The following is a 13,242-nucleotide window of genomic DNA, read 5'->3' on the forward strand; positions in this document are numbered from 1 at the left end:
TTTGCTTATATGAATCGCTCTTTATTGGTCACAGTTCACTCATTAGTTGCTCTTCTCCATTACATTGCTGTCTTCTGGTGCTTGTGCCCCCACCCGACCACACGCAGCAACAAAGCAGGGACCGAAAGCACAAGGCCGCATGAGCTGGCTTTGGTACCAACTGTTTGTCGCCGTCGAGTGTGGCAAAAGAGTTGAGTCAGGGCTTTCGCTTGTGGCAAAAAAAAAAAAAAAAATGGTGAGTGATGAGCTGTTGCACGGAGAATATTCTCAACAAGCCCTTATTCTTTTCTCTCCATCAGCCATCAGCAGTCCAGAAAGGGCCAGCAGGCACAATTCCTCTATAGTGTTATTCTAATAAATGTCTTATATTAACTTAAGGCAATCAAACTCAGCCGTCAGCACAAATATTGCTGAAAGACTGGGAAAAATAATACATGAACTGAAGGAATCTATCCTGAAAAAACATGTGCAGCCTTCTAGTCCCCCCCCCCCATCCACTCACCACATAGTGGTATAATACCAGGAAATATAGGTATGTTATGTTCTCTGCTGAGATGTGTGGAAAGGAGACATCACTTAAAAGCCTGGCTGAGATTTACAATACTGCAGGAGTGTCATAATTTTTTTTTTTTAAATAAAAAAAAAAAAAAAAAAAAGATGAAGCACAGTGAATCCTTCAAAAAACCTGTTCACTGCTATGCTTATGTGAGCACATACCATCCGGGCAAGTTATTCCTTGCTGTACATGATCGCACCGACGGCCAGTGGAAATACTGTATCGTATATTAGGTCTGAATAGCAGAATTCATTGGCTGCAGTTGAGCAGTTGTTACCCGTGAGCTTGAGCTTTACCACTGGCGTTTAACAACAAAGCGTGCTGGTCTTTGATCCTTTTTCACTGGAATGGAATCATCATAATAAGCATTATAATTAATCAGAATCATCATCATCACATTAAGAATATACAAATGATGGCTACAGAAGTGGTACAAATTACCCTACATTAAAACAAACAAAAATGAACTGAAGATACCACAATAAGACATGCTTCAAAGCGATTATGTTTGGCAAGAAAGCAGTTTTGCTGTAGAATAAAAACCTCACAGTGAAAATAGTTATGCCCCTCCAGGATTACAAAGCACAGTATTCAGTCAAAACAATATATATTTCTTTCCTTCACCTTCAATCCAAAGTTTTCTCCCCCGATTCCGTCGGAACAGCTTGCAAACAATTTCTATTTGCACCATGAATACACCTCCGAAAGGGGAAGGAGGGGTTGACATCAGGGGCGGAGCCATGGGTGGGCCTGGGTGTACACAGGCCCACCCAGATTGAGAGACTACCCACCCAGTGAGATTCATGAAAAAAGTAGATACTTTTAATTTTTTGGTAAATTATTGGTAAATTATTTTTGAATTTGTGTTTCGTTGTGTTTTTTTTTATTTTATTGAATATTAAGAATGGCATAATTGTGGTTGTCTAAGGAAGATCTGATCTTCATATTATTCAGTTTGTCATTTTATTTGAATATGCGATGTGTCGGGATAGGATTGTGGTCAGTGAGAGAAAAATGAATTTTTCAGGCCCACCCATTAGCCACGTTCTGGCTCCGCCCCTGGTTGACATATTGTTACGGCTTAAACCAGCTTGATACTCTGAAAAAGCAACCAATAATGTTGTGAAACAAGAGCTTGAACCCAGCTGAAGCTACTTGCACTCCTCCAAGAGCACAAATAAACATAGAGATTTCAAATACAGCCTTCTTTAAAACATCCTTAGTCGTCTTTAGTCATCTAAAGGTTGAGGGCACTATAATAATTTAGAGTTAATGCGCTTTGCTGTCGGAATGACAGACAAAAATAAATACTTTTTTTTTTTTTTAAAACATATTTTATGAAAACAATGAAGCAGTCTTTACTGCCAGCAGCTGGGCAAGAAGACAGAAGGTTCAGGCCTTACAAACAGGCGGCGATCGTTGCTGACTTTCGCCAGAACATATCACATAACATCTCTTGCCTTGCTTTCAGTAAATACTTTAGTCTTTGGTCAATATAGTCCTTCTCATTTTAGACATATATTCATACACAAATATGCATGTACATACACACTTATTCTGGTGTAGTAAACTGGATATTTGTGCACGCACTTTATGTAGCCACACGTTTTCATAAAGGACCTTTTGCACAATACATTTGAAATTGAAATAAATAATTCATCTGAAACTCAAATACTAGTACCTCTTCGTAATCCATGTGAAACCCAAATGAAGAAGTCAAAGAAAGTAGCCTTATGTACAGCGTTAAATTTTCATTTGACACAGGCTTAAAGGCGTTGATTTAAATAAACAGACGTTGCATCTTTCAAGAAGCCTGACAGAGGCTCGACGTGAGAAAAACTGCTGTCCTTCGAGTTGTAGGTGTGCCGCGAAGGCCGTCGATTGAGACACTTTTCTCTCATCGAGGACGTGTTTCCATTGAAAGTTCGACACTTCCCCCCCCCCTCCTTGCTTGGGGCTTCAAGTGATGGCGTTTCGGGTTGTTTTAGCCATTTGCTCACCTTGTGAGTCCTCACTCAGTGGTGCTGTGTCCCTGCAGTAGCCACCTGCTGTTGCCGTGGCTGCTAACTGTTGGGCGGCCCATCGTTGAGGAAGTAGGTTGTCATTTCCCCTTTACCTTTGACCTTAACCACCCCACGGCACTCCAGCACATACCCTTTGCTTGCCAGCACCTGGTGGAGGTCCGTTGTTACCTGAGAACGGCGCAAGACAAAGCGGAGCTGTATAAAGTTGAAAGGTGAAACGTGCAATTGAAATGAAATGAAAAAACGAAAATGTGCTCAAGTCTAATGGAACATCCAGCAACTGTCTAGAGCGCTTAAGGCTCGAAATAAACGGCTTCACGTCGCGGTTTGCGAGTCAGAGTTTGCATTTTGTGCTTTAATCAAACACACTGAAAAGCAAAACTGCCAATGGGCGTTATGGCAAAAACGCAGAGCTGCCAAATGCTACGCTAACACTAACCCGTTACAATTTTCCCCGCGCTCCCACTGCCGTGTGGAACGGGGGGAGAGCGCAGCAGTCCCAATGGGTCCCACATTACCTGTATTTTGGTTCAATTTTAACAAAAGGCAAGCTTTGTAATTAAGGCCACTCTGTCCTGTTTTGAAATCCATTGAAATTATCCAAGTTAGCCTGACAGTATGTATGATGCTCCTCAAAATTTGTAATTTGCTCACCAAATGAAGTCAACATTGCTCCTCAGAATCAAAAAAGGAAAGAAAAATTATTTCAAGTCTTGCTGCTTGTCCTCATAAAGGTCACTGGTGAGCTTGGAGCCTATCCAAAGTGAGAAGCTGAGAGTAGGAAGCATGCAAACCCACCTGTATGCAGTCCGGTACACCTGTGCTGTCCATGCGACTGGCCACATTGACAGCGTTTCCCCAAATATCATATTGGGGCTTCCGTGCACCAATGACCCCCGCGACCACCGGTCCAATGTTCAGACCTGGATATTGAAGGAGAAAAAGGACCACACAAAACATTTATTGCTATGCTGGAGGGGGGAATAAAAAAGACAATGTCATCTCTTTACCTATCTTCATCTGGAAGTTGTTGAAGGAATGCTCATTGATGTATTTCATCTGCTCCCTCAGTCTCATGGCGTAGTCAGCCAGTGCAGTGATGTGGGTTCGGCCCTCTTTGTCATAGGTGGAGTCATTGAGGCCGGAGGCGGCCATGTAGGTGGAGCCAATAGTCTTGATCTTCTCCAGCTGCCTGTATTTCTCCTCACTGATAATCTGCCAATAAATGACCCCACAAAAGAGGTGAAACCTGTCGTTTCAGCACACTGAGCCTTGCAGACGTTCGTACCTCATCAAAGTCAGCGATAATCTCATTGAGCAGACGCAGACACTCCACCCCCTCGTTGTTGGCCTCCAGTTCTACGTAGAACTCGGAGAAATTGCTTATGGAGGCAAACATGACCGCCACGCACTCACAGGACTGGTAGTAGAGCTCGTCGTTGCGCCGCTCACGTGCCAAAAAGTGAGCAGCCACGTCTTTAGGCAGAATATTGTGGAGGAGGCGACGATTATAGGCTTGGAGTTCCTCCATCTCCTCCTTTTCTTCAGTTGCCTGGGAGGGAAGATTCTTCATTAGTAACATTCATGCCAGAGGCAGGGCACGTCCCGTACTGGTCACCTGCTAATAGCACTTTCAAGTTTCTAAAGGCTGGAAATGAGCGCTTTCGCATTGCAGTTTGCAAGTCAAAATTCGCATCATGATGAAAGGGAACTCGGACCCCCACACCCGTCAGGGACACGTGAGAGTTGGGACGTTTGCCAGGCGGAGGACAAGATGTGAGTACACAGACTTTGAGGGAAATTGGAACATCAGGACCACCTATGAATCTCAAGGGCGGGACCTTCATCACACACTAAACGTTTTGTCCAGTTCTGACCTAGCGGATCTGAGTTTTACGTTTTCTGATGAATCAACAAATATATCTGTGTAAACTTGTGTTTGAAGTTTTGTTCCAGTGGGACAAAATGTCTGGGACAAGTTCATCTATGAATGAACCCAGAAATTGGGCAAAATTACAATAAAATGACCATTTCAAACTAGAAATTAATCGAATAATTGACAAATAATTGATTATTAAATTTACTGACAACTATTTTAACAATCGAGTATTCGTTTCAAGCGATGTCCTTCATGAAATCAGACTAATTATCGTTTGTGTTTAATCAAAATAAGATATTTGCAAGCATCTGCTTTTTTTCAGAAGAATGACTGAACCAGAAACTGAATCAGTTTCAAAAAAGGTTATTGAGTACATCACTCCCTCTTGTGTGACATTGCTTCATTGTTGTTTAGTTTTTTTTAAATCACAAAACAATACCATACAAACAACAATAATTGGTTGATTTAATGCAAAATAAAATGTAATCAGATTATCCGATTGATAGGTGGAATAATCAACAGAATAATCAATTCTAAAAATATTCGATAGTGACAGCTATGAGCTAAGATGAAGAGCACGCTCAATTCCCACCGTACTCACTTTGATTGTTTTATATTTAAAGCCAAAGTGTTTCATTTTAATGTTCCCCGTTGCGTTAGCAGTAGTTAACGGCACATTCAGGTCGCCGCAGGAAGAACGACATTCCACGAGGACCACTTGCACATTGATGGGCACGGCGAAGAAAAAGGCTTTTCCAGCAGCTTGAAGTTTTATTATGCCGCCCTCTGGTGGTGGGCATTGGAGATACCTGTAATTTCCACAGGAAGTCGAGGCGTGCAGTCGATTCGACCTGCTGCGCATGCAGGTACAGTGCCAGCACAAAGACTGTGAGTATCACTGGCGTCATGACCCTCAGGGACACTTTGGTCACAACAAATGGGCTGCAAAGAAGAAGACACGTTACCAGCCGGTACATTAACAACTGACAATTGAGAGAAACGCAAAATGGAATTGAGGTATCTCACCACTGGTTTGTAGTTTCATTGAAACTGGACCTGATTGACAAACACATGGGAATTAGGTCTTGTAATGTTAAAACAAAATATTCAATTTCATTAGTATTAGAATGTCAATACTTACCACTGAGTACTTGTTGTTTCATTTAGATCGCTACAATGACAACAGAGAAACAATATTAGAGATTATAAAACTGTCAATCTTCTACAATAAATGAGCGACATCCAAGGAGGTCAGGGTTGACGTACATCAGGTATTGTAGTCTAATTTTGGGGAGAAAAAAACCCCCTTATTATTATTATTTTTTTTACAGAACCAAGGAATTCTTCAAAAAAAATGCTGATAAACATTCAATATAAGTTTTCCAAGGACAACAGGAAAATTAGGGTACAAAAAATACCAGAAACAACGGGAAAAAAACAGAGGGATCTGAGGGTCCAAAACCGTGAATATGCAGGGATTGACTGTAGTTTAGTGTGGAAAGTTGTAATATCGGCAATCACCAGCAGAAGGCAGACATCGTAGTTGCGCTTATATTGGGTTATTTCTCCTACACTATAATGTTAGCAGGCCAATTTTTGTTGTTGTTGTTGTTGTTGTTGGAATGACATGCAGGACAGACATAGTAGGCCTACCTCAATATTATTAACATTTGAGTGAGTTGATATTTGTGACAAAATACAAAAACGGGTTCTTGCACTTAATGTTCTTCTCTTGTTTAGCAGTTTTGTGCCGTCCTTGAATGGTATTTTTTATGCAAGAGCTCTTTGCGCTGGGGAACAAAAATACAATTTGTGGTTACTTTGTTGTTTGCTTCAAAACCTTTGTTGTTGGGTTAAAATCTCTTATACATGCATTGAAAAATGTATGATCAAAAATGAAATAGATTGAGAGCATGTATTTTGCAGCTATGCACGTATTTCGTCCATATTTAAAAAAGCATTTTTTATCATACATCCGGTTCAAAAGTCCATGGTCCTATGCGGCGCCCCCAGTAGCACTGATGAAAAATTGTGGCCCCCGCCGGCATTTAAGCTGCCCAACCCTGACATACGTAGTACCTGTGGCAAAACAAAATACCTATCCAATTACAATGGTTTGTGTTGAGTTTTAAAAGGATGAATTTTGCCTTGGACCATAACAACGAAATTTGAGGAACAATTGGAGCAACGTGCACACAATAAAACTCCATCCCAGTCTTCAAAGGAGGGGGCCCTCGTGTGGCACTTACATGGCATTGGAGGTGACAAAGAGGTCTGCATTGTCGAACAGTGCTACTTGCGGCCACTCGACCAGCAGCAGGAAGGTGAGCTGGATGAGCAGCATCAGAGCCAGCTTCCCAATGCTGCTGATCTGCAGGAACACCGAGCAGGCCAGCAGCGTCAGCAGCACGCTGTAGCTGAAGTACTGCCGCAAACAGGAGAGCATCATCAGCGGCGGAGCTCACAAATGCAAATGTGACATTTCCCCACTCGCTGGCATCCACGACCAAAGCGGTTCATTGGAAGCACACAATGGAATTGCGATGGAGACGCCGCTCACCTCGGGAAAGGGGCAGGAGGGGCCTTGACTGGGACAGACCTCGAGACCCCCTTCAACAGACACATTCAATTGGCGGATCACGCAGGGTGTCACCATGGCTGTGGAGGTGTTGGACTTCTCCGCAACACACTCCACTAAGCTCTTGGTGTCACACGCAAACTATAACAAAGCCAAAGACACAAATGCTTCCAGTATGATTTCTTCTTTTTTGGGGGGAGAGGGGGGTGGGTGACGTTAATCATACCATGTTGACAAAGGCAGAAATGAAGACAAGGATAATGGTAAACACTCCAACTAAAGTGCTGTTGGTGCGAGACTGGACAATCTTCTTTGAAACGGTCTGCATTGCAGCTGGAAAGAGCTGTGAGACAAACAAGAGGAATCGTGTCAAGTCAAATCCACTGTGGTGAACATTTTTATGAGCGCTACTACCTTGATGCAAGAGTATATGGCACAGATGAAGAGAATGTTGGCTAGGATGATGAAGATACTGATGTAGATTCCCAGCATGACCGGAGTGCTTCAAGAAACAGGAGAGTAAAAGAAACGTTTAGGATTATTCCTCTGCTTTTATCTCAAATATCGTATTTCCAGATAAAGTGACAGGGGGCGTTTATTTACTCAACCGCAGAGGGGATTTGGATGGAACAGTATACGTGTCAACAATAGGGCCCGACAGATATGGATTTTTTTTTTTAGGCCGATATCGATTTTTGTCAGAAAAAAAAAAACTGATAACCGTACCAATTAATCTGCCGATTAATGCACAAAATATGAAATAGATGAAAATAGTTTTGACCCACCAATGTATTTCAATGAGTGTCAATTATATGCAGATTTTTGCTAATCGCGTGTCAACTGTAAATATATATATTTTTTTAAAATAAAGTACCTTTTCAGTTCCGAGAATGCATTGCAAGGTGCAATGCATTTAATTAATGACGTTACAAGGACATTGTCATATGTGTGTTTTGTTACCGGTAGTTGAATGTATGTCATATTTAACACAATTGTGTTTCATTTATGTTGCACCATGTATTGATTGTATTATTAAGGCCCGAGCAGCGACCACTGCAAGGTCCCTATTGTTTTTGTAGGGATTCTTCTTTGTATTATTATTGTTAATTTTATTTATTATTATGTTTTCAAACAAAATGTGTAAAATAATTGCATCCAGGTGTACAACTGATGTCATTGGTTAGAGTACATAAAGATAACAACAATCAATATTTTGGCCGACGTTTGAAGGGCCATAATCGGTCGGGCCTTCGTCAACAATTTCCGTTGCCACAATTTTTTTTCTTTGTTAGGGAGAAAAAGAAGGCATACATTTTGAGGGAGGCTATTCCTTGTGTCAAGTCAACAACACATTCAGCGTTTCACCAGGGCGGCTTGAAGGCCACTATTTTAGGAAGTATGATTGAAGTGAAAGCCGTGAATCAACCTCACAGGGGTTAAATAAAAGGTGTCGTCATAATTTGCTAATCAAACATTGAACTACCAGAAGGAAGTGGCCCTCATTTGAAGAGAGGAGCCATATTTGGACACGTGTGCACGTCAGCAAACCTTGACCTATTCGACAAGTATACAGCTGAGAGTCACCACTCAAACATTTGTATTTGGTTTCCCTAAATATGGTGTCAATTAATTGTTAGTCGCAAGAGTACTGAGTATCCTGCTGGTTACATATTGTGAAGGTGGACAAATGTTCTGGCAACAGTACAGTGTGTGTGAAGAGTGACGTTTGCGGAGGCGAGTTGTTTTTTTTTTTTTAGACGTTCAGTCACTCCCTCACACTGCAGTGTGTGTACATTATGTCAATACAACTGTACCGTTTCAAACACAAATGGGATTAGTTTCTTTTTGAAGTTAAAAAAAACCTGTGTGTTATCTAAAACATATTAGTGTAAACATCTACTGAGAAGGATGGGAGTGCAGCAAAACAGTAAAACTGGACGGAACTGAAAGTTTATTTTAAGGAGTCTCCTCTTGGCCTCAATTCCCTCTCCTCTTTTGCGTCTCACTGGATTAAGTGCATGGAAATAAACATGACTGGAGGGTTTTTTTTTTTTTTTTTTCTTTTTCCAGAATTGACTATATGACATACGGTACACATTGGAGTATATTAGAGTATTATGTAAACTACTCACTGTGGAAAAATAACAATCTGTATGAAGGATATGAAGCAGAATACTAGTAGAGTGCAAGCCACATAGCCACCAAAGCGATCATCCACTTTCTTGGAATACTGAAAAAAAGTAGAAAAATGGAGTTCGATAAGTGGAAGTGAGGTTAAACGAGCATCCAGTGATGATTAAAAGATGGGTCTCGGACCTTCTTCTCCAAACTAGACGTTTGAAAGGTGAGTAGGAACTTTTTAACATGATCTTTTCTTAGCTGGTCGATGCTGCGAGCATCAATCGCTCGTCCCAGGAATTCATCCACCTCGTCCTCCGGGTTCATGGTCTCCTGAACACCGCGGCTGAAAAAAAACAGATCATAAGAAGCGGAAAGAGGATGCGAACAGTTCATCCCATGTTTGGCAGACTTACTTGTCTTTACTGGAGGTTTCATCAATGCCCTGAAGAAGACAAAGAAAATCACTAGCAAAGTGGCAAAAGGCCCTTCGCAAAAGCAGAGATCATAAGACAGAAGTCCCGCACTCAAGGCATGTGTTGGTGGAAACTCACCATTTGTCTGAATACTTTGGAGTCTTTGGTCCTGGAGAAGGTTCTGTCAGGGACCCAGCGTGGCATCAGTCCCTCGTTGGAGTTGGCTCTCGTCCTCTGCATCTTAGCCATCATCGCCTTTTCTTCCTTCTGCTCAGAGAGAAAAACATGAGGGCTTTACCAACTGTTCTCACGCTGAGAACAACAGCGCAAGAGACTAACTGCAGCGGAAGAGGTCTTTTGTCCGGCATTGTTGTCATAAGTGTTCATCGGTTCCAGATCAAAGAGACTTTTGTGCATCTTTTACTAGATTTAGCTATCACATTGGCTTATATAGTAATTGGGACTATGCCTGTTTTTATGGTTAACAAATGTGCCTCTTGCATCTGTACAACTTAGCATACCATTAGCTAAATCTCTACAAAAAAGGCATCAAACGTCTGTGAAATGTTAAGTGTTGCCCAGTTGCAACCTACGCAACATACCCAAGTCATTACAGAGAAGAAATCAACCCAAACATATTTTTTTTCAACAATATGTTCCCAGCAGGCCCACTAATTGAAACACAGCATTCTGATTAATATTGCGTTTGTGGAATATGAGTTAAGCAGCAAAATCCATTTTGTCACCTCTGTCGACTGAAAATGACATCTCAACTGCTCAGGGCTCAGGTAACGACCAATCACAGCTCAGCTGCAGAAAACAGGTCAGCTGTGATTGGTCGTTACCTGAGCCCTGAGCAGTTGTGATGTCATTTTCAGTCGACAGAGGTGACAAAATGGCCGCCCTGAGAGATGGCTAAAAATGGGTGGATTAACTCTTATTCCACAAACACAGTATTTAGCAGAATGCCTTGTTTCAACTAGTGGGCTTGTATCTAACATATTATTGAAAAAAAATGTTTGGGTTGACTTCCCCTTTAACACAAATCACAGCTGTTGATGACATAAGATGATTTGAGAGTGGGACGCGAAAAACACTGTGGCGGGTCATGTTTGCCCTGGCAACTTTCTCATTGATGGGGAATGACTCTTTGCTAGCAGGCGTAAGTGTTTTTGTCATACAGGAACTAGAACTACCTCCTGCTTCCAAGAAACATGGAAAATGTAACCTACTAGAGTACTACTGCGGCCGGACGGAACGCGAGCTGAGCATTTCTGGTGGTGCGATTGCTGTGTAACGATGTAGGACAATATCATTGCGGTCTATGAGACTGAGAGGTAAACGACAGAGCCAGCTTCCAGTAGCTACTGGGAATGAGCAAAAAAACGGAGCAGGCTTGGATAATGCGGAGTGAGGAAGTTGCATCGGAAGATGACCAGCGAACAAAAGTACGCGAAACCTGGTCTGAACCTAGCATAATAGCGCTAAATCTGTCTGTAAATAAAAAAATAAACGTATGGCACAATCAAAATAAACTACATGACATACAACGCTGCACAAAGATATTATATTCCTCATATTCCGGTGCGCCTTATGGTCCTAAAAATACAGAAGCTTTTCTGATGGACTAAATCCAAAGCTTCACCATAAAGTGTCATTACTACAATGAACAGCACATCTACTGCACCATATGATTGATATGTCAACAAAGCATGAATTTATAATTGCATCGTCTTGCCGCTTTTGATCACTGACCCGCTTTTGGCTACAGCCGAGGACCAGGAAGGTCTCGATGCTGTTTTCCTTCAGGTAAGCATTCCGCTCCCCTCCGAAGCCCGGCTCCACTTCGTAGTCTCCGTTCAGATATTGCAAGGTGGCCTTGGTGATGTGGATCCGCCTAAATGGGAACATAAGGGTCAGCTATGCCATAACAACAGAACTCAAGTCCATGTTTGCACTTGGAAAGGGTTTTTGGGAGCTGGTGCTTATTGCGCCCACCCTGCTTTGCCTCCCGCTTCCATGTGATTAGCCAGTGTAACATCGTTTGACCACACGTCAAACTGCCACTTCCTGAGTCCTAGGACGCCGCAGTGAACGCGTCCGCTGTGGATGCCGACACGCATGTTGACATTGACTCCCGTCACCTCGCGCACCAGCCTGAAGACACAATGCCAAGAAGGTCGGGTTTTTCCCCCCCACTGCAAAAAGAAAATAAGCGTTCCAGTTTGTCTTTCTACTCACGAGATGGCCTCGATCATGTCCACGCCCATCTCTACGCAGCAATGGGCGTGGTCTGCACGTGGTTCAGGCAGCCCAGACACACAATAGTAACAATCACCTAAAATTTTAATACGCAGACAGTGGTTCTCCTGAAGAAATGAAAAGGGCACAATAGAAGAAAAACAATTTTCTCATAAGCATCTACAATACCTCCTTCTCTTTGTTTTTATCACAAAACGACTTTGCACCATCTTTTTTTAATTTGATATATGATATACTATGCACACAATCTCTTGAAATCTTAACACATGCCGTATAATTGGCAGGATGCAGAATTTTAACACCACTTTTGTATTGAATTTTATTACATTCTGCAGGCGTGGGTAATGTTGCATTTGTGGGACAAGAAAATAAATATTTGTTGCTATACTATATTAATGTTACAGTAGACAAGATGATAAAGACAGGATTATACAATAGTAATTATGAGAGAATTAATTGTTTAGAGGCAAGGCAAAGCAGCTTTATAGGGCATTTCGGACACAAGGCAATTCAATGTGCTTCGCATAATTAAAAGTGCAACATTTAAAAGCATGTACAAACAAAAGAGTTAAAGACATTTAAAAGCAAAGAAAATAACAAATATCTTAATCAAATTACTACAGTGCAAGAACATCATTTTGCAGAGCATGAATTTCAAAATGATTAGAAAACCTTAATCAAATGTTTGGGAAAAGAGCACAATTTTCAGCCTGGATTGAAAAAGCAGTTGGGGCTAACTTCACTTCTGTTGGCATTTTATTCCCACCACCTCTCAAGTTAAGTCTCCCAAACTATTCCTTGACAAAAACATGTATAAACATAAGACATTGCATTAAGGTGTCAGATGAGAGCGAAGCATTACCGAGGCCAGCTTGTCGAAGCGGGCGAAGAGTTCATTGAGTGTCATGACCAATTCCTGAGCCGTGCACTGGGAGGCTAAGCTGGTGAAACCTTCGATGTCGGCAAAGAGAATACTGAGAAGGACACAAATGTGAGTTTTATTGTTGGTATTTCGCTTCAGTGGGGAGCAAGGGCTGGGAAAAAAAATATCACATCGCGATGTACCGTGATACTTTTCATGCCAATACCAGGTTTCGCCCACCCATTAGCCATGTTCTGGCTACGCCACTGCCGATTAGTGTAAAAAAACATGAGAAAAGATGTCGTCTGATTAAAAAAAAAGTAATCAAAAAATAGTCTCAAATACGATATGTATACAGGCAAAATACCACACATGGAAAAAGTCAAACAAGAAATGAATTTCAACAGAAATCACTTTAGTCTGCCACATTGATGGGACTACTGAGGATGAAAACCAAATCACATCCAATCAATTCACATGACAGAATTACATTTCAGGCTGAAGAATAAGTTTGTTTTAGATAGTGAATGTGTGCAGTGTGTTGGCT

The 13,242-nt window shown here is 41.7% G+C and overlaps 1 protein-coding gene across 1 annotated transcript in view; it reads right to left on the reverse strand.

Moving 5' to 3' along the window:
• LOC147153015 (adenylate cyclase type 6-like) overlaps positions 1 to 13,242 on the reverse strand; it is a 38,080-nt gene continuing 24,838 nt past the window's right edge. Inside the window, exons 6-24 of the mRNA XM_086016975.1 lie at positions 12,696 to 12,807; positions 11,813 to 11,940; positions 11,570 to 11,728; positions 11,327 to 11,468; positions 9,710 to 9,838; positions 9,572 to 9,600; positions 9,354 to 9,501; positions 9,170 to 9,267; positions 7,452 to 7,539; positions 7,264 to 7,380; positions 7,020 to 7,178; positions 6,709 to 6,884; positions 5,601 to 5,630; positions 5,486 to 5,515; positions 5,269 to 5,401; positions 3,869 to 4,132; positions 3,591 to 3,795; positions 3,379 to 3,503; positions 1 to 2,748 (exon numbers count right to left, since the gene is read on the reverse strand). Coding sequence (XP_085873101.1) covers positions 2,620 to 2,748; positions 3,379 to 3,503; positions 3,591 to 3,795; positions 3,869 to 4,132; positions 5,269 to 5,401; positions 5,486 to 5,515; positions 5,601 to 5,630; positions 6,709 to 6,884; positions 7,020 to 7,178; positions 7,264 to 7,380; positions 7,452 to 7,539; positions 9,170 to 9,267; positions 9,354 to 9,501; positions 9,572 to 9,600; positions 9,710 to 9,838; positions 11,327 to 11,468; positions 11,570 to 11,728; positions 11,813 to 11,940; positions 12,696 to 12,807 — 2,401 coding nt within the window. The 3' untranslated portion in view covers positions 1 to 2,619. The remainder of the gene's footprint in view (positions 2,749 to 3,378; positions 3,504 to 3,590; positions 3,796 to 3,868; positions 4,133 to 5,268; positions 5,402 to 5,485; positions 5,516 to 5,600; positions 5,631 to 6,708; positions 6,885 to 7,019; positions 7,179 to 7,263; positions 7,381 to 7,451; positions 7,540 to 9,169; positions 9,268 to 9,353; positions 9,502 to 9,571; positions 9,601 to 9,709; positions 9,839 to 11,326; positions 11,469 to 11,569; positions 11,729 to 11,812; positions 11,941 to 12,695; positions 12,808 to 13,242) is intronic.

This window comes from Filicampus tigris, chromosome 1 (genome assembly GCF_054856515.1).
Source record: "Filicampus tigris isolate MCC_2025a chromosome 1, RoL_Ftig_1.0, whole genome shotgun sequence".
NCBI lineage: Eukaryota > Metazoa > Chordata > Actinopteri > Syngnathiformes > Syngnathidae > Filicampus > Filicampus tigris.